The sequence below is a fragment of the Echeneis naucrates genome, chromosome 15 (genome assembly GCF_900963305.1).
Source record: "Echeneis naucrates chromosome 15, fEcheNa1.1, whole genome shotgun sequence".
NCBI classification, from domain to species: domain Eukaryota; kingdom Metazoa; phylum Chordata; class Actinopteri; order Carangiformes; family Echeneidae; genus Echeneis; species Echeneis naucrates.
The window spans coordinates 17,768,710-17,785,882 of record NC_042525.1 but is presented as its reverse complement, the minus strand read 5'-3'; the positions used below and the strand labels follow the sequence as shown (position 1 = coordinate 17,785,882).

The window sequence follows — 17,173 nt, the reverse complement described above, 5'->3', positions numbered from 1 at the left end:
GTAATTAATAAGTATTAAGTAATGGACTTGCCATCGGTTAATGTTTATATATCCTGTACAAGTACAGAACTTGGTACTGAGTCAAATACATCAACTCTGAAAATCAAGTTTTTAGGTTTGACATGAAGCTACTGCAAGGAAACTTATATTGAGTTGCCCATCATATCTGTATCATACTGAACTAAAAAAACATGATTTTATGTTTTTTTCATCAACATAAAAATGTTAGTAATAAACAGTAGAAAAGAAAAAAAAAAAAAAGTATGATAAGGCCAGGTTGACCATTAGTTTGGGCAGGAACTGATCGTATTGTTTGCAACATAGCAAATGCAGCTGGGGTGAGCCAGGACATGCTGTATAGGGATGTGTGTGCATATGTTTTTGGGGGGATTAAACTTGGATTCATTTCAGTTGCATAGAAAGGTAGTCCTGGGGCAGATCAGTCACATGTGACCCCAGGTATATACATGTAATGTAACTCACAAAAGTAATTGTGATTTTGAAATTAATTTATTGTTTTAAAAAGCAATTAAATGTTTTACCGAAACATCTTTTTTTAAAGTTTGATCCATTCAAGGCAGTCCCTCATATCCATGTAAAAATACAAAAATGACAAAAACAATTAAAGGGAAAGCAAAACAAAGCAAATAATTTGGTTTAGCAAATACACCCACAATTACCCATAATTGTTATTATTATTGTAGCAACACAGGCACACTCAAGCAATACATTTAATCATTTTTAAATTTTGATTATTCCTTGGGTTGGGTTTCTTCAGGAAATGTGTGTTAATTTAACACTTTATTAGGGTGATCATTTTTTTAGATTGTATGATGCCTATTAAATTTTTGGAATGATTGACATTTTTGTTATAGGAAAAACAAAATAATTTTCTTAATCTAAGTTTTTTTGTTTTTTTTTTTGGCAAATTAGTGTTTAGGTAGAAAAACAAGCTTAAACAAACAAACACAGATGCTCTTTCAATCCCTTCACCACTGCTGAACCTCTTTATCAGAGACAAACTTCCCATGAGGCTCTGTGGCTCCAGGCGGCAGCAAGGCCAGGTAGACTGGCGTCACAGCACCCTCGTCTGGTGACTTAGTGGCTTTGGGACCAGCCATGTCAGTGCGTACCCATCCTGGACAGCAGGCATTCAGCAAGATCTGTAGCATTAATAAAGCACACAGCAAAGATTCATATTCATATTAGCAGTGATCGAAAGCCACAAAGGTCACAGAGATTACACTGAAAAGACACTAAATTTATAATTTACAGTATTTCTTTTGACACATCTATTATGACTTTGTTGAAAACATAAAAGAACATTGTAGCATGTAAAGTCCCACATGGCACGAATCTTTACTGGACCAAGCTGGTATGCTGTATGTGACCTAGTTAGGATGTTTGTTGGTGTGAGTGGAAGATGTTATAATGAAGTGATTACCCCGTCATTTGGTCTGTCTTTAGACAGACGGCGAGCCAGGATCATGGACAGGGTCTGAAAAGGCGCGCGCACACACACACACACACACACACACACACACACACGTAAAATTAATCAATGTCAGAAATGGTGCATTAAAGGAGGGTTTCTATCACGGGCCCTGGTTCAGAACAAGTGGTCTCTCTGACACATATTTGGAGCGTTAGGAGTAGGAGAGAGGTGGGGCTAAGCAGTAGTGAGACTTGATCTGACTTGCTCTATGCTTTAGTTTAATTGTGTGGAACAATGCGTCAATCACATGGTAAACTGTATGTCAAATTCATACCCTGCCTTCTAGTGTATTTTCTTCTGAATGGGACAATCATATCTTAACTTCATTAGAAAATGTTTACTGAGCTAATAAATAAAGTGAGATGAAGGGCCTTTTTCTGGTTGACTTCCATACTTGTGTGATCAGTGGAGCTGCCCCCTGTTGGTCATTAGATTAGATGTCGGTTTAAGGCTCTTCAGCATTGGCTTCACTTTTCAGCCCCAGAGTCTAGGTCTACTTTTCTTTACAGGCTATAGTTCAAACCAGTGATGGTAGAGGTCAAAGTCAATTGGTCTCATGAATTTCCTGCATTTTTAAAGCTCGAACAAGTGAAACAAAATAATGATAACCATGATAATCATACCGTCAGTCCGGTCTTGGACACTCCGTACGCCGTCTCAGGCCACCCGGCTGCCTTGTGCTCACCCACATTGGTCTTGTCAACGAACTGCTCCATCAGTCCCACCAGTTCGTCCTCTGTGATGTCCTCACTGCGGAAACGCTGCTGCAGGGCCGGGCTGCAATGATTCAAAGTGCGGACGCCAACAAAGCTGGAGATGTTGACCACACGACCTAAAACACAGAAAGCCAAATGCTTTTATGTGTCAACTACACAAACTTCAAATTTTCAGTCAAAAATTAGGATGTTGACTAGTTCCAGGTCTGTATGCGTACCTCCCGCTTTGATGATCGGCAGGAAGTGAGTCAGCATGTCTCTGGTGGCAAAGAAATTTGTCTTGAGGGTCACTTCTGCCTGGACTGCGAAAGGACTTTCGTCTGCCACTGAAGACACCAACAGAAAGTGTCCACACAGTGTAAATGTTGCTTCCTGAGCTCAAGTGAATTCACTCGGTCTCATTGCCAAACATACCCGATTGATTGCTTTGCATTTAGAGCAAAACTGAGATGCATTAAGTCAAGTGCTGCCTTTTCATTTAAACAAACACACACCCTGTTGTTTTTTTACCCCCATAATTACTTTTTCCTTTGTAAACATAAACTGTAGGTGAGAGCTTTTTACAATGCAGGGAAATAATGGGAGCTATTTAGTGGAGCTAAATAACTTTTTATTCAGTTGAATGGTTTGATGGCATTTTCATATTTTTGCTACATGATTTTAGGTGCATTTACAACACATTTCATATTATAAATGGCAAAGAGTTGTACATTTAAGGTTACAATTGGTGAAACATTTATCAAATGGTGTGTTTAAAAAAGACAAAATTGATAGATGGATATGTAATGTTTAGACTACATTTACATAATCATTTATAGCAGCAGACTGACTACTGCTACGATCAAACCTGCAAACACTGCAGACAGTGCACTGGCCTCCTTTCTGTTGAAGCAGAGATTTTAAAATTGTACTAATTGTCTACAAAGAACTAAATGGTCTTCAATCACTTATGTTCTAGGTGACTTAGTAAACCTGGAAAAGATTGCATAAAACTGGGCAGTGTTCACCAGTGTTCCCAGAAGCAGCTTTTTGATTCTCTTTTTCTTGATATGACTTATTTGTTTTTAAATGCAAATTTTTCATGTTATCTTTATTTATTAATTTTTTTTTCAATGTAGTTCCATGCACTTTGACTTGCTATGAATTGGAATAGGGCTGCATAAATAAATCTGCCTTTACCAATATTAAATATGACAGAAATGACACCTCTTCGTTTGAATGGTTACAGTGCCACTGAATAACAACAGTTCCTTACTTTAGTAAAGCTCTTTGTTTGAGTGAGGTGTAATGTACAGTATATCCACTTATTACCCTAATCCCACCTTTGAAGGCGATCCCGGCATTATTGACAAGGACGTCTACTCCTCCGTACTTTTCCTTGAAGTAAGAAGCGGCGGCCATGATGCTGTTCAGGTCATTGATGTCCAGCTGGTGAAACATGGGCTTCAGTCCCTCTGATGCCAGAGATTTTACTGCCTCCTGACCACGGCCACTGCAACGACAACAAAATGCTCACTTTGACTTTACTATCTTGAGAATATTCACCTGTCGCCAAGTTGACTGCAGAGCTTCTCCTCTTTCAGGGTCAAGGTCACATCTGCAGTTTGTGGTGCACAAGATGAAAACAGTGAAATGTGTTGAGGCCTGTACATCAGCCTGCCCTGGGTGTCCCCAGGTGAGTTACCTACATGTCTCTGGCAGTCAGGTAAACGTCTCCTTGGAACTGCTTGCACAGCGCTCGGACAATAGCCAGACCGATGCCCTTGTTACCCCCCGTTACGATGGCAACCTTGGTGGCCATGTCTGTCCACAGTGAGACATTAGTGTTATCAAGTCACATATCAAAGACAGCAGTAAATCAGCAGTGAATTACTGTCCAAATAAACAGTCATTGAAGAGATAGTGACTGTAACTATTGATGACTTAAAAAGCCCAAGCTTAATGACTCAGCTAATGTCAAGGCAGATGTTAATAAATAAAAAAAAATAACAGAAACTATAAACGAGAAGCTCAGTCATGCTACCAGTACCGGGGAGACTGGTACGGTCCAGGTGAAAACTCACATAAAACCCAGTTTTGTAAAAATATACAAAAACGATATCTATTGCACATATGGTGTGAAAGTAAATTCATTAAGTCTTGCTACTGAAGGAAATATCTAAATAACTAATATCGAGTTGCCTGTTTCATCGCGCATTTCACGTTAAAGGCAGAAACATCCGCCTGGTTTCAGCTGCTGGCAGTTACATAACGCTGACTGGCTCATCTGGCGCGTCCCGTACAAAAACTGAAACTTCATACTTCTATATTTTCAGCATTTGCATGAGACTGAAGTCGACTGAGGTGTGAGAGACAGACGGAGGCTTCTTACTCTGGTGGTCTGGTTGTTTGCTGGTTGGCGGTGCAGGGAGGAGTCGAACACGGTCAGACTGAATCGGCTGGGAAAGCAAGCCGCAGTCACCGCTCACACCCGGAAGCAAGACACAGTGACCACGTGGGTTTGGAAAATAATCATGGGGCCGCCGAGCAGGATGAAGATATGACCCAGATCTGATTGTTGTGGAGGTACTGTGTTTGGATTTCAACTCTGTTGCATCGTTTGAACCGACGATGATTAAAAGGAGGAGACACGAGCTGGTGCGCTGCTCTCACCGCGGTGCATTGTGGGTGTTTTTTTGTGCAGTGGAGCCAGGGTTATGTGTTTATTGCACAAGTGGACGTGGAATATTCAACCTGGAATCACATCTGCGCTCTGACTGGTTGTCTGAGTGCAGACACATGGGCCACCCGTCAGTATTTACATGCTGACTTGCACCAGGATCACCATAAGAATAGAAATCCAAAGATGTCCAAATCCGTCTTATAGTTTTCTGTATATGTTTCACTTCCTGTTGTCAAAAATAGAATAAATTAACCCGTGCGGACTCATCAATTTAACCTCAAGGAGATGTAGGACTGTTGTTTGACAGTTTATTATTATGACTAAGCAAATGAGTATAAATTGGTGGCACAAGAGAGGATCTTTGTTCTGGTGATATTTTCATAGTCTGTTGACACTGATCTTGAAGAAGGTTGGGTGTTCATTGTAGCTCTGTAACTTCAGAAAGTCACCAATGGATGCAAAGTGCATGCTGTGGACTTTTGGCCATGTTAAGGTGTGTGTATTGTGTGTGTCTGTGTTTGTATATAATGTTGATCATAGGGGGTCATGCGGGGTTGCAGACATCGGGCTGGGCGGGCTGCAAGGAGGAGGAGGCAGAAATTTGGAAACACCATCCAGTCGGGTATAAAGAAGCTTTACTTTCTAAAATATTTTTCTCTTTTGTAGCACACCTATTTCCCTGCAAGTCAGTTCCCTCCCCATAATCCATAGTTTGTCTCTCCCCATTTCTTCCTTCAGTCTCTCACCAGCTCCAGTATGTGAGGCTCATGAAGTTTCTTCACCAGCGAGGATTCACCTCAACATTGTTGCAGCCAGCACTCTTCACTGGTACAACTCTAGGGTCTTCCTCTATTTTTTGTGTATACTTATACACATACTCATTCATTTATCTTCTTATCCCTTTCTGGGTCACGGGGGTGCTGCAGCCAATCCCGACTCACATTGGGCAAGGGCGGGGTATACCCTGGACCGGTCAGCAGTCCATCATAGGAGCAACACACAGAGACAAACAACCACTCACACTCACACTCAGACCTACAGACAATTTAGAGCCACAAATCAATCCAAACGTGATGTCTTTGGATGGTGGGAGGACCAACCTTCAGTTTGTGTTGATGTAACAGCAGCTGTTTGGAATATTACATAAACATCCAATCCAGGGATTATGAGGCGATGGGTCCTTGCACAGGCAAATACCTGATCTGTGACTTTCAGACAAGAAATATTAACTTCATGGAGAGGCTGTGGCCCAGCCCTGCTCAGTAATCCATCCTCTCCTGTTTTTGCTCACTGATAAGTTATATTACAAAGAATTTTTACAGCTGGGAAGTATTAACAAAAAAGAATATTAATGGAGGGGGTGTTAATCTTCATCTTGTGCTGTACTAAAAGGCCTTAAACACTGCAGAAACCCTGTTTAAGTGTCTTTGTGTGTCCATTCTGATCCTCTCTATGCAGACACAGGCAGAGGACTGCAAACTTTCAGAGCCATAAAGGTAAGCAGCTAATTCAGGCCCATGTGATTGATGAAGCAGGTTTTGAAGTCAATACACGCTTCATGCTGCGTGCGCTCTAATTACTCAAGTGAATCATATATAGGTGTGTGTGTATATGTGTAAAAGTTTTTCTATTCAGTTGAAGTATCCTTAGCACTTGAAACATAAAATACATTAATGTATCTATCCTCCTTCATCCACTTATCTGGGGTCGGGTCGCGGACATAAAATGCAATAATTATATTAGAATAACCCCACCCCTGTGAGAGTTTGATATAGTAATATATTTGGATTATATTCACATTCTGGGCAGAGACCAGGTTTAATTAACCATTGTGACGAAACATAGAAGCCTTTTGTGTCTGTAATATAACGCAACAGTGGCAAAAAGTGTTCAGCTGTTTTTCTCACTGTCATTCTGTCAGCCTGGCCAGCTGATTATTTCTCTGCCAGAGTCCTGTCTCCTCACCACCTCAACTGTTCTAAACAGCTACCTGGGACAGTACATCAAGAGGTAATCACAGAAACAAAACCTGTGCACATTGGTTAAACTATATAAATACTGAGATGCGAGCATAATCTTTTCTGTGACCTAGAATTAACTGCACAATCAAATCTGTCATTGTTTGACATGCGGTCTTTCGAGCTGATGGAGTCTGGTTAGTCAACACATGTTCAGGCCTGAACACTTTAGATGAGAGGTTGAGGGTGGAGGAGCCCCAATGGTAATGAACCAAGCTGTTACATTCCACAGCTGGAAACACCGTCTCTCTCCCCTGCTGGCACTCTGTGTGTTCCTGGTGTGTGAGAGGCATCGAGGAGAGGCCTCTGATTGGTTCCCCTACATCGACACGCTGCCCAGAACTTATACCTGCCCTGCCTACTTCACCGACGATGTCATGGCTGTCCTGCCTGCCTGTGTGCGACGGTGGGCCTTAGAGCAGAGGCAGACTGTGCAAGAATTTCATTCTTCAAATCAGGACTTCTTCAGGTGAGTCCAGAAGACAGATAACTGAAGCAGATTGTTCAGGTTATGTTTAAGAACATGCTCAGACTAGCATTCGTAAGTTGTAATGTCACCTGGCATTGCCATCCCTTCAAACTAGACCATTACAGATCAGACTGATAAACCTGTTAAAATGTCGATGCAGATGTTGACATTATCTGGTAATAAAATGATAATAGCATGTCATCCATGGTTCCCTGATGGTGGAACAGTCTCCCAAATCCTATCCTCTCCCCTATCCTAACCTCATGGAAAATTGACTCATTCTTGCCCAAAACCCTTACATTCCAAACTAGCACTTTTTGTAACTTTCTCTTATATTGTCTGCTGTACATTTGTAATAGACTCAGTACTCGTTGTTTACTCTCGGGACATTTGAATGACCTGAAGCAATACCGAACTTGTCACCTCTAAGTTGCTTGATCTGAAAAAGCCTCTTGGTCTGATTCATTGGCTCTCAAGTGCATCTGTCGACTTGTGATTGGATCATACCTCATACCTGTTAAATGTGAAGACATAACAACATAACACACAAAGCACTGCTGAATGGGTCCAGGTATCAATGTGATATTGTGCTATTATTACACCCATACATGTGTGCATCTGAAAACGTGTTCCAAACTTTATTTTCGATCCAGCTCCCTGCAGCCTGTTGTGAGTCAGCCTGTGGAGGATGTGTTGACTTATGCAGCATTGAGGTATGAATGTCTAGACAACACTAAACTTTGTTGGGCTGCTTCTTTTTGGTTATGAAGCTGCTCACAGCCCCCTCATCTTCCCCCAGGTGGGCATGGTGTAGTGTCAATACACGCTCAGTCTTCATGTCCCACCCACCCAACAACTTCCTATCTGGACAGGATGTTTATGCTTTAGCACCTTTCTTGGACCTACTTAACCACCAGCCTGATGTGCAGGTAAACATACACTTAATTATATGAAAACTGTGAATCTGTTGGATTACTTTGTTAAGAGTTCCTTTTATATACAGAATATATGACATCTTCTGCCTCTGTCTGAGTTGAGTTTGAAACAATGGGAAAATAATGACTTTTCACAAACATAATTAAAAATCTGCTCTTTCAGGTCAAAGCAAGTTTCAATGATGCAACAAGATGTTATGAAATCGGTTGTGTTTCCGGTACACTGCGTTACCAGCAGGCCTTCATAAACTACGGTTCTCATGACAACCAACACTTGCTGTTGGAGTATGGCTTTGTTGCCTCTAGCAACCCCCACAGTGTAGTCTATGTAGACACAGGTAAAGTGTAGCCAGAGTGTTGGACATGGTTTTTCTATATGTCTCTGAAGTAGCAGCTCTGATTAATATGTGCAGTCTTTGTAGAAAAATTGTTGATATTTTAGTGGTGTTCTTCTGGTAAAATTTAATATAAAGTAAGACATAGTAATTAACCTCCAAATATTTCCATCATCTGTATCAAATCAGTATCAGTAAAACATAATGTCACCAATGTTATTTTGATATGTAGTGAATACACATGGCACATGGTAATTAAAAGCATGTATTTCATATTTCAGTATGAAATAAGGTTAAAGTTTTTATAGTTTTAATTAATGTATCTGGAAATGGATCAGATAATACAATTTGTGAATCAAAAATATTTCGATCTTTGAAAGCATATTGTCTTATATGTATTTTAGTATTCTGTGAATTGTTTTGTTGCATTTCACCTTGACAATAAGACACGGCTGATACTAGTTTAATACTAGACACAGGACCTTAAGGTCTGGTGTAAAATTGCCAGGTGTAGTAGATTTTTTTGTTTGTTATGGGTAACAAAGGACCCAGGTGTCATATATTTATGTTGCTGTATCCCAATTCATCAGATCTGCTTTGTGAGGTCTTAAAAGGTGACAAGAGTTTGAACCAGAAGCTTCAGTTTCTCAAAGAGAACAACCTACTTCAGTGAGAATTTTTATTTTATTTTTCTTTTTATATATGTACACAAATCATGCCAATATGTAATATCACTGCTATTAAGGCCAGATAGTGTAAAAGATAAAGTTTTTTTCTGTTTCTGTTTTGAATTCTCTCCTTAAAGCAAACATGCTTCCTTATATTTATTTTTGCGTTTATGAAAATATATGTGATGCTTTTTGTTCCTGTCAGTAATCTCACAGTGTCCGGTGAAGGCCCCAGCTGGAGGCTGATGACCGCTCTCAGATTGCTGTCTATGCCACAGACGCTGTAGTAATTCCTCACACATACACATTAATCTTTATGCAGAACTGCACTACATAAAAGGGTGAGGTCTAGATACTGTTCCTGTTCTAAGTGTGTGCGTTTTTCTAGTCACCAGTGGAAGGCGGTGTTGCTTGGCCAGGCAGTGTGTGAGGAGAGGGAGGAGTGGAGCATCCACACAGCGCAGACTCTCTGTGAGCGACTTCTACAGGACACACACACAGCTCTGGATAAGGTATGTAAATGTACACACATACTTATCCTGTCATGCAGTGCATGACCACGTTTTTTATGTGCTGTATGTATTTAGATCAAAGACCTCCTACAGCTCTGTGACCCGTCAGTCAGGGAGCAGCTAGATGTTGTCAAGGCCCTGCGACAGGAGGAGAGGTGCATCCTGGGACGCAGTCTGGTGATGCTGCAAGGCATAATGAGACAACCAGAGGAGCTGTTGCCATGCCAACCTGATGTTGACAATGTGAGCTGACATCTGATTGGTGCTCTGCATGGCTGACTAAGGCAAAATAAAACCAGGTTTTATTCCAGGCAAGCAAGGTTTGACCCTCATCTCCGTGGGTCTCCCCGCTGTCATTAGAAGTTAACAGCAGATACTATACAGTGATATGACTCCTGGACCCTGCTGGACTTGATTGAGGATGTAGAGTAATGACACACAGGGGCAGGTCTGTCAGAAAAGCCTGATGTATTTCTTACCAAGAGAAAAGTTCAGTTATCGGTCATGCTGTATTATTTAATTTTCCCACTAAACAGAACTGCAATTAAATACGGGTTCTCTTATCACCTCCATTTAGGAGTTGGATTTTGTTCAAGTAATTAAAAAGTTCAAAAGAAAATTTACCCAAACACTTAAGACGACAACATAAAATGCAGTTAATGTTTATATTGTTAAGAATGATCTAAAAATAGAGCCAGTGTTTACTATTATGGTCTTATTTTTAAATGTAATAATTTTCCGACTTAAATCAGTATTTGAGTTGAATGAAGGTTTTCCAGACTCTGACAAATGTATATAGTAACATGATGCTTTGGTGTGGGCTGTTAGTCTCACATGAAATCACACATGAAAGTACACATTTAGAGGCAAGATGTAAAAGCAGCCTAGATATAGCGTAGGTGTGTGTGTATTTGAAGGGAACCCAATGGTCAGTGGTTATTGCAGCTTCTTCCTGTAATTTTAAGTCAAACAGGCCCAGGCATGTTGACTCATCTGTTTTGTCACATTGATGGAAACATTCAGGTTTAACACATGATACATGTTGTGACAAGTTTGAGCTCCTGATTCTGATTCAAAAACAACATAACAATTAAAAACTGGCTGCATTAAAGACTGAACCAGTGGGCTATGTTTGTCTCACATCACAGAAGAATTTGATTATATTTGATCAGAGTTGAACAACAGCTTTCTTCCTCTGGTTATGCTGGACAGTCTCCATGGCAACAGTTGCTTCATAGAGAGAGACTGCGTCCTCGGGTTGAGGCCTGGAGACACAGATTAGACATATTGAACAGGCAGGTTGGATTTGATTAGAACAAATTATAGTGGGTGCATTTTGAGAAGAAAATGTAGGGTTTATATTTTTGGTGGTAATAGAAATCTCCAGTGACATGTTCACTCAACAAATCTTCAGACGTGGTGGTGTAAAGAAAAGAACTGTGTGAACCGAAGTGCAGTTCTCACAAATGTTGCACTGCTCTAACACATAAAGCTACATTAGGGAACTTCTGCCTACAATAATATTTCAGTGATAATGAGATTCACAAAGTTTGTACAAGATATGATTTGAATTTGATTTAATGTACAATTATCGATCCTTCCTGAGTTACTCATCCTGATAAACATCATTGTAGACAGTTATTTGGTATTTAGTTTTAAAATTCTACCCTCAGGTAGACAGGAAATCTTATCCAATGATCTTAAGATCAATGATTGTGATGCGTTTTAAATTACCTGAGTACTCCAGCTGCCATCTTCTCCAAAATGTCCTTCAGAATGTCTGTAAAAGGCTGTTAAAGTCCAACAAAGATCTTGAATGAAATATAAAAGTGAGTCTGTGACACATGAGCCCTGAACATTTGTTTTGGATGGTTGAATGTTTTGGGGACAGGATACGCAGGTACCGCCCTTGCTGAGCTGACGAGGCAGTCCAGGTTTCAGGATTGAGGAAGGACACGGAGGCTGATTTTAAATGTAATAATCTGCAGTCTGGAGGATCCAGCTGTGAGAATGCAAAGACAGGGAGGTGATAGAACTGCTGTTCAAAAAAAAAAAAAGTTTATACACTGTTTATACATCATCACAATGCACCTACAATATTCACATCAGCGTAAACCTCAAACACAATACAGCGATGGACATTAATTTCAGGGCTGAAAAGTAAAACCAATCAAATGATCATTGGGAGGCCCCTCCACTGTTAATTTGCATTGAAAACTGTGTGAAAATGTCCCTACTTCTTAATCAGATTACTATGTCAGTAAACATTTTCGTAATGAGTTTACGGTCTCAGTGTCTAGTTTCAAATCTTCAGTATAGTCTGATATTTAATATGATTCCCATTTCTTTTGAATGAATGTCCCATTTAGAGGAAAATAATGTTTATATAAATCACGGTATGCCTAAAGATGGGGCTACAATGGGTGATGTCACAGTGGGTTGCCACTTGGACCACACAGTTTAAAGTGCTGAATGGGAATGAAAAAGGCTAGAAATCAGTCCTTTTGGGGATATTTCTATGCATATTCCAGGTAATGAAAACCTAAACCTAATGTGCAATTTTAACTGAATCAAAATTGCACAAAAACATGACAATAATATTCCTCTGTCAATCAAAATTGCATTTTTCGGGCATTAATTTAAGCTTCAATATATTTTCTCATTAATGATGAACATGAATCTCTGCGATTTAATCTGTAAGGGATTTAGCCGTTATTTCTGACACTGACTCACCTGCAGGTCTTGGTGTGATGTGACCCAGTGACCCCCAACACCCAGTGCACTGATGAGTTCATGTTTGTGTGGGAGACATTTTGTCTCCTTTAACTCCTCCTCTTCCTGCAGACGAACTACAAACGAAGCACAGAGCTCTGGTGTCAGGATCATAAAATGAAGCATTTTTTAAAATGTCTTAACAGTGACTATACCTCCAGAGTCTATGATGATATCCACTCCCAGTCCTCCTGTCTCTTCCAAGACAATTGGCAGCAGGTCTGAAGAGCCATTGTAGACTTGAATGACCCTAGCTTCATTCAAACATACAGGGTCTTGATGTCATGAGCCATTCTAGTTCAAAATATATCCAAAACTGACAATGAGAACATTTTGTGGTTTTACTGCTGTCTGCATCAAATATCTGATCCAAACCCTGCTAAACATGCAGTGTTTGCAGTTTTTAAATGTTCTCCATATGGTGGCAGCAGATTTTAAAATGGGATGAGTTTTTTTCATTTCCTTCCTTTGGCACTGTTAACTTAGAATAATAACCAAACCTTTGGGTCAGATTATTTGAATAACCTATATATGTGTAAAGGCTGCAAAAAAGAATTATATATTAATCATCATTTGACTGCAATCACCCAGGCTTCAGAAAGATCAGGGATAAACACCCAACCTCAGCTCATATGCTGACTATTACAAATGAACAAATAACGACTTTAAGTAGGTAAGCAAAGAAGTTAGTCAGGCAGAAAGAAGAGATCTCACCTACTAAAGGATCCTGAACACCTGAAAAACCAATGAGAATGAAAAGAGAGGATAGAAAGAGAATGCAAGAATGAGAAGTTTAGCAGGATGAAATAATCAGAGGAGAACAGCTGTTCCATCCTTATGTAAACGCTATGATTCTGTTGAAAATGCAGTTGAAACATTTCTCAGACACTTGGTGAAGAATTGGAATTAAAGCTTCAGATTTCAGGCATTGGCCTGTACAGACCTACGCTGGGCCGGAGCTGCTCCAGGAATGTGTGTTTTTGCAGCGAATGTGATGTTGTCAGCACCCTCACGCCATGGTAAGAGGCCAGCTGAATGCACATAAGGCCAAAAGACTGAGGGGAAGAAGAGATGCAAGCACACTGAAACCCAGGCAACATTAAAACGTGTATTAAGTGAACAGGAACAAGGAAGGAATCCACTGTATAATGGAACAAGGGTTTGCTCATATCTTTGCATTTTAAGGTTACAAAAATGTCTAATGGCTTTGTTATTTTACGCACACTGGCTCCATCCATGACCAGAAGTGTGTGGCCTACTGCCATGCGAGCGTGTGTGTGCAGAGCTGTATAAGCACACAGGGCATCACGCAACGCTGCCGCAACACACACTGAGCTGAGCTTCTCTGGCTTCTGAACTGTAAAACAGAAACATAGATATGCATATGCACAAACCACACACACACAGATCCAATTTACTGATTCAGTTTACCAGGATCTAATGTCTTGATGATGTCCCAATTTTTGGCTTTGAAAGACCTGATCAATATGTGGTAGGTCTCATCACAGCCTTCCCTTTGTCAGCTAAATGGATAATGTAATGTGCCCATAGCTTTCAAATGAGCATAGAGAAAGCAAAGTGAAGAGAAGGGTGTTTGTGCCCTTTTTACACTGTTCTTCGCCACTAATACTACAAAAATTAAGATTAACTTTTAAAAACAACTTTTTTAAGACAGTGGAAAAGTTCAGACCTTTGAGATAAGGGTGAACTTGACTGACCTATTGTACATATATTGGTTATCATATTAGATTCAATCATCAAGATTGAAGCGTTATATAAAAAAAATAGAAAAGGAAAAGAATATCTACAGGATGGGTGCTCATATATGCAACTTGAATTTGTCTGTGTGTGTGTGTGTGTGTGGTGGTGGTGGTGGTGGTGGGGTTATGCTACCTAAATAATGTTCATCTATGTCGATGACATCACAGAGTCCTGAGCAGGAAGCATCCAGGGGAAGAATACCTGGAAAGAAAATACATTATACTCAATGTGATAATGTGTATTGTAACACATGCATTTTCTGGCATTCTATTACATTCAAAATGGCATTCTAAGTTATTAGGTCAAATGTTGTAAAATTGTCAAACTTGTAATTAATTAATTGTCAGCTGCAAAAATGTGGTCCTAGATAAGAACTTCCCCACAGTCCCCACAGAGTCCAAAGATTTTACATAATATCCTCTGACCTGCACATATCAAATTTAAATAAGGGTTTTACCTACAACCTCATCCTCTGGCTGAAAAAAGCAGACCTTGGGGCCCACTGGAGGGAAAAAAAAGAGAAAAACACACCAGTGAAACTATTGCTGATGCAGGCCTTTAATTTTATAATCATAATTATTGTTTTTATTTTGAACCATCATGCAACAAAACCATAAAAGTGTGTACGGCTGCGTGTTAATGACCTTGCTGGACGACCCCTGCCACCTCTCTGCCAACAGGAATTAAATCTCTCTGGATCCCAATGTCACCAAGCAACTGGACCACAGCACAGATGAGCAGAGAAGAGTTAGCAGGGATTTCAGTGACCTTTTACTGGCACAAAAGTCGAGAACTAATCCAGACATTGCTCCAAACAATCTAAGTATGCGTATGTGATGTAATGTTACAATGGTTTACTGACACTATAGGCCTGTCATTGGATGCATGGACTCATAATCAAACTGTATGATAACTGGATAAAGGTAAATTAAACACTATTTTGATGTATTAAGAGATGTATTTGGATCAATTTCACTTGTGGAATAATTAATAATCAGCATAATAATCATGCTGGTGACCCGTCAGAAGTTGAGCCTTTTGCTGTTAATTAGACCTTGACTATTATTTTGTATTATTTGTATTTATTTATTTTATTGCTATTATTTCAATTTTAAGATGTTTTATCATTTATTTTGATTAAAATTGAATGAATGAATTGTGAAATGAATTTTCACAAGCTTCTTATTAATTGATTAGGCTAATAAATGACAAAGTAAAAGTGACTTTTTGCAAAGTTGGCTCTCTTGTCTCTCAGGTCACAGGTCTGACATAGAGGCATACAGACAACCACTCATATTTATACTCACACCAATAGGCAATTCTGTTTTCTATTTTCTTGTCTGACAATTTAAACTGGTAACAGCCATCCACTACTGATTTAGGTACCTTGAAGTCCAGTGGACTGAGTCCACATGCCTTGACCTGAACTCTGACCTGATGGCTGCCTAAGACCTCTGGGAGACTCTGCAGAGAAAAAGACACAAACTGTCACACACAGTGAATTGCTGTTAATATCAGCTGCACGGGCAAAAGCCAAAAAGAGATATTAGACACCCGAAATCTAGATTTTATTCAATACACCAAAAATACAGTACTTTCTTCCTCAAAACAATGTGACACATAATTTTCCACAAAAGTGGTATCAATTCCCTGTCTCTAATAACACTCTAACTATACATTATGGTTGGAAGCTCATTTCCTCAAGTTACCAAGCAATTAGTGATTGATTTGGTTTTCAGTGAGCTCCAAGCATCAATCTGACCACCATAAGGTGCTTCATGACGACGTGTTCAGCAACAGTGGTCTCTGCAGAGGCAGATACTCTTTCACAGCTGCTCACGTGCTGGTTCATATAAGCCGAGAATAACAACACAAGCTCACCGTTTCCTGAATAACGAATTTGGGCTGCGCATCAGCCGCATCGGCTCGGCAGTATAAACCTTTCATACCGCTGCAGATAGACGGATGGACGAACGGACTGAGGGATTCGGATAATCAAATCTGCTTCTCAATAACTCAATTCATTTGTTTTCTCCTGCTATTTCCAGCTGCTGCCAATCTTACTGGCTCGTAATCAGCTGACCACTTTCTTCTTCTACTGTGTTTTCATGTTTGCGGCATTGACAAATTATGACAACACCGCCTACTACTGGAGCATTTGGATTAGCACAATTTAAAAGTACCATGCAACTTTCTGTTATTTCTATTCTATTATCTCCAAAGTAATCGCAGTATAAACACGCTTGATTGAATTTTATTAAAATTTCTATATGCACATTGGGTATAAGCTCTCTGCCAGCAGTGTTACACCGGCACCGTTGTCAATCTATCAACAGTTGGCACTGTTTTCACTCACGGTCCATATCGCATATGCACTACTCTGCAGTTAGAAACAAAATCCAAAAGTGCCTCAAATATATTCAATAACAACTATGACTAAGTGAAAGTTATGTTATTAAAAAAAACAAAAACTAAGTGAAAGCCCTGCATTCAAAATGATACAAAAAGCCTGGAAAATGAGCACATAGTCCGAAAATGTATTTATACATTGTTGAGTAATGTAGTGTATAAGAAATTATTATAATAATTGTCATCATCATTACTATCATTATTATTACAAATAACTATTAAATAAATACTAAATAACTTTTAATTATTTTCTTTTACTTAATGTTAATTCTGCTCTGCTCACATATTTTTTGGCCTATCTGTATATTTTCATAAACAAACCGGGTTTTCCGTAACAAGCAGCAGCCAGCAGGAGGGCTACTAATGTCTTTACAGCGATCCAAGCAGACCAACGGCTCGCGAGAATATACGTCAACTCCCT

The 17,173-nt window shown here is 39.7% G+C and overlaps 3 protein-coding genes across 8 annotated transcripts; 1 reads left to right on the top strand and 2 right to left on the bottom strand.

Annotated features, from left to right (window-relative positions):
* Nucleotides 1-494: 494 nt before the first annotated feature.
* Nucleotides 495-4,815, bottom strand: cbr1 (carbonyl reductase 1). Of its 2 annotated transcripts, none has more exons than XM_029520419.1 (7): nt 4,513-4,815; nt 3,900-4,014; nt 3,534-3,703; nt 2,430-2,537; nt 2,119-2,327; nt 1,445-1,498; nt 495-1,163 (listed from the first exon to the last, which is right to left on the bottom strand). In XM_029520419.1, exons 2-7 carry the CDS (start codon nt 4,010-4,012, stop codon nt 990-992), a joined length of 828 nt encoding a protein of 275 aa, XP_029376279.1. In that variant the 5' UTR covers nt 4,013-4,014; nt 4,513-4,815; the 3' UTR covers nt 495-989. The 2 variants fall into 2 exon arrangements, with proteins under 2 accessions (XP_029376279.1, XP_029376278.1); XM_029520418.1 differs by having other exon boundaries at nt 4,583-4,814.
* setd4 (SET domain containing 4) lies at nt 4,488-12,053 on the top strand. 2 transcript variants are annotated; one of them, XM_029520412.1, is made up of 13 exons: nt 4,488-4,776; nt 5,414-5,495; nt 5,612-5,701; nt 6,332-6,369; nt 6,795-6,883; nt 7,124-7,360; nt 8,014-8,073; nt 8,160-8,289; nt 8,459-8,633; nt 9,221-9,299; nt 9,504-9,581; nt 9,687-9,810; nt 9,886-12,053. In XM_029520412.1, the coding sequence occupies exons 2-13, from the start codon at nt 5,420-5,422 to the stop codon at nt 10,060-10,062; spliced, it is 1,353 nt and encodes a 450-aa protein (XP_029376272.1). In that variant the 5' UTR covers nt 4,488-4,776; nt 5,414-5,419; the 3' UTR covers nt 10,063-12,053. The 2 variants fall into 2 exon arrangements, with proteins under 2 accessions (XP_029376272.1, XP_029376271.1); XM_029520411.1 differs by having other exon boundaries at nt 4,490-4,776; nt 9,504-9,584.
* Nucleotides 10,262-16,418, bottom strand: cryzl1 (crystallin, zeta (quinone reductase)-like 1). 4 transcript variants are annotated; one of them, XM_029520415.1, is made up of 13 exons: nt 16,225-16,418; nt 15,730-15,807; nt 14,988-15,060; nt 14,801-14,845; nt 14,476-14,544; nt 13,806-13,939; nt 13,526-13,637; nt 13,297-13,317; nt 12,738-12,836; nt 12,544-12,659; nt 11,707-11,812; nt 11,545-11,590; nt 10,262-11,075 (listed from the first exon to the last, which is right to left on the bottom strand). In XM_029520415.1, exons 1-13 carry the CDS (start codon nt 16,288-16,290, stop codon nt 10,979-10,981), a joined length of 1,062 nt encoding a protein of 353 aa, XP_029376275.1. In that variant the 5' UTR covers nt 16,291-16,418; the 3' UTR covers nt 10,262-10,978. The 4 variants fall into 4 exon arrangements, with proteins under 4 accessions (XP_029376275.1, XP_029376273.1, XP_029376276.1 ...); XM_029520413.1 differs by having other exon boundaries at nt 13,526-13,939; XM_029520416.1 differs by lacking the exon at nt 13,297-13,317.
* Nucleotides 16,419-17,173: the final 755 nt, after the last annotated feature.

What these genes read in the sequence shown, in the direction of transcription:
- cryzl1 (XM_029520413.1), bottom strand. Translation starts at nt 16,290, where the DNA reads ATGAAAGGTTTATACTGCCGAGCCGATGCGGCTGATGCGCAGCCCAAA. An exon ending in GCCAGAGGATGAGGTTGTAG is followed by an intron (nt 14,545 to 14,800) that starts GTAAAACCCTTA and finishes TTTTCTTTCCAG; the next exon opens with GTATTCTTCCCCTGGATGCT. An exon ending in GCAGCTCCGGCCCAGCGTAG is followed by an intron (nt 13,318 to 13,525) that starts GTCTGTACAGGC and finishes TTGGTTTTTCAG; the next exon opens with GTGTTCAGGATCCTTTAGTA.
- cbr1 (XM_029520419.1), bottom strand. Translation starts at nt 4,012, where the DNA reads ATGGCCACCAAGGTTGCCATCGTAACGGGGGGTAACAAGGGCATCGGT. An exon ending in GCCGATCATCAAAGCGGGAG is followed by an intron (nt 2,328 to 2,429) that starts GTACGCATACAG and finishes TCTGTGTTTTAG; the next exon opens with GTCGTGTGGTCAACATCTCC. An exon ending in TGTCCAAGACCGGACTGACG is followed by an intron (nt 1,499 to 2,118) that starts GTATGATTATCA and finishes GCGCCTTTTCAG; the next exon opens with ACCCTGTCCATGATCCTGGC.
- setd4 (XM_029520411.1), top strand. Translation starts at nt 5,420, where the DNA reads ATGCGGGGTTGCAGACATCGGGCTGGGCGGGCTGCAAGGAGGAGGAGG. An exon ending in TTGACTTATGCAGCATTGAG is followed by an intron (nt 8,074 to 8,159) that starts GTATGAATGTCT and finishes ATCTTCCCCCAG; the next exon opens with GTGGGCATGGTGTAGTGTCA. An exon ending in CACACACAGCTCTGGATAAG is followed by an intron (nt 9,811 to 9,885) that starts GTATGTAAATGT and finishes GTATGTATTTAG; the next exon opens with ATCAAAGACCTCCTACAGCT.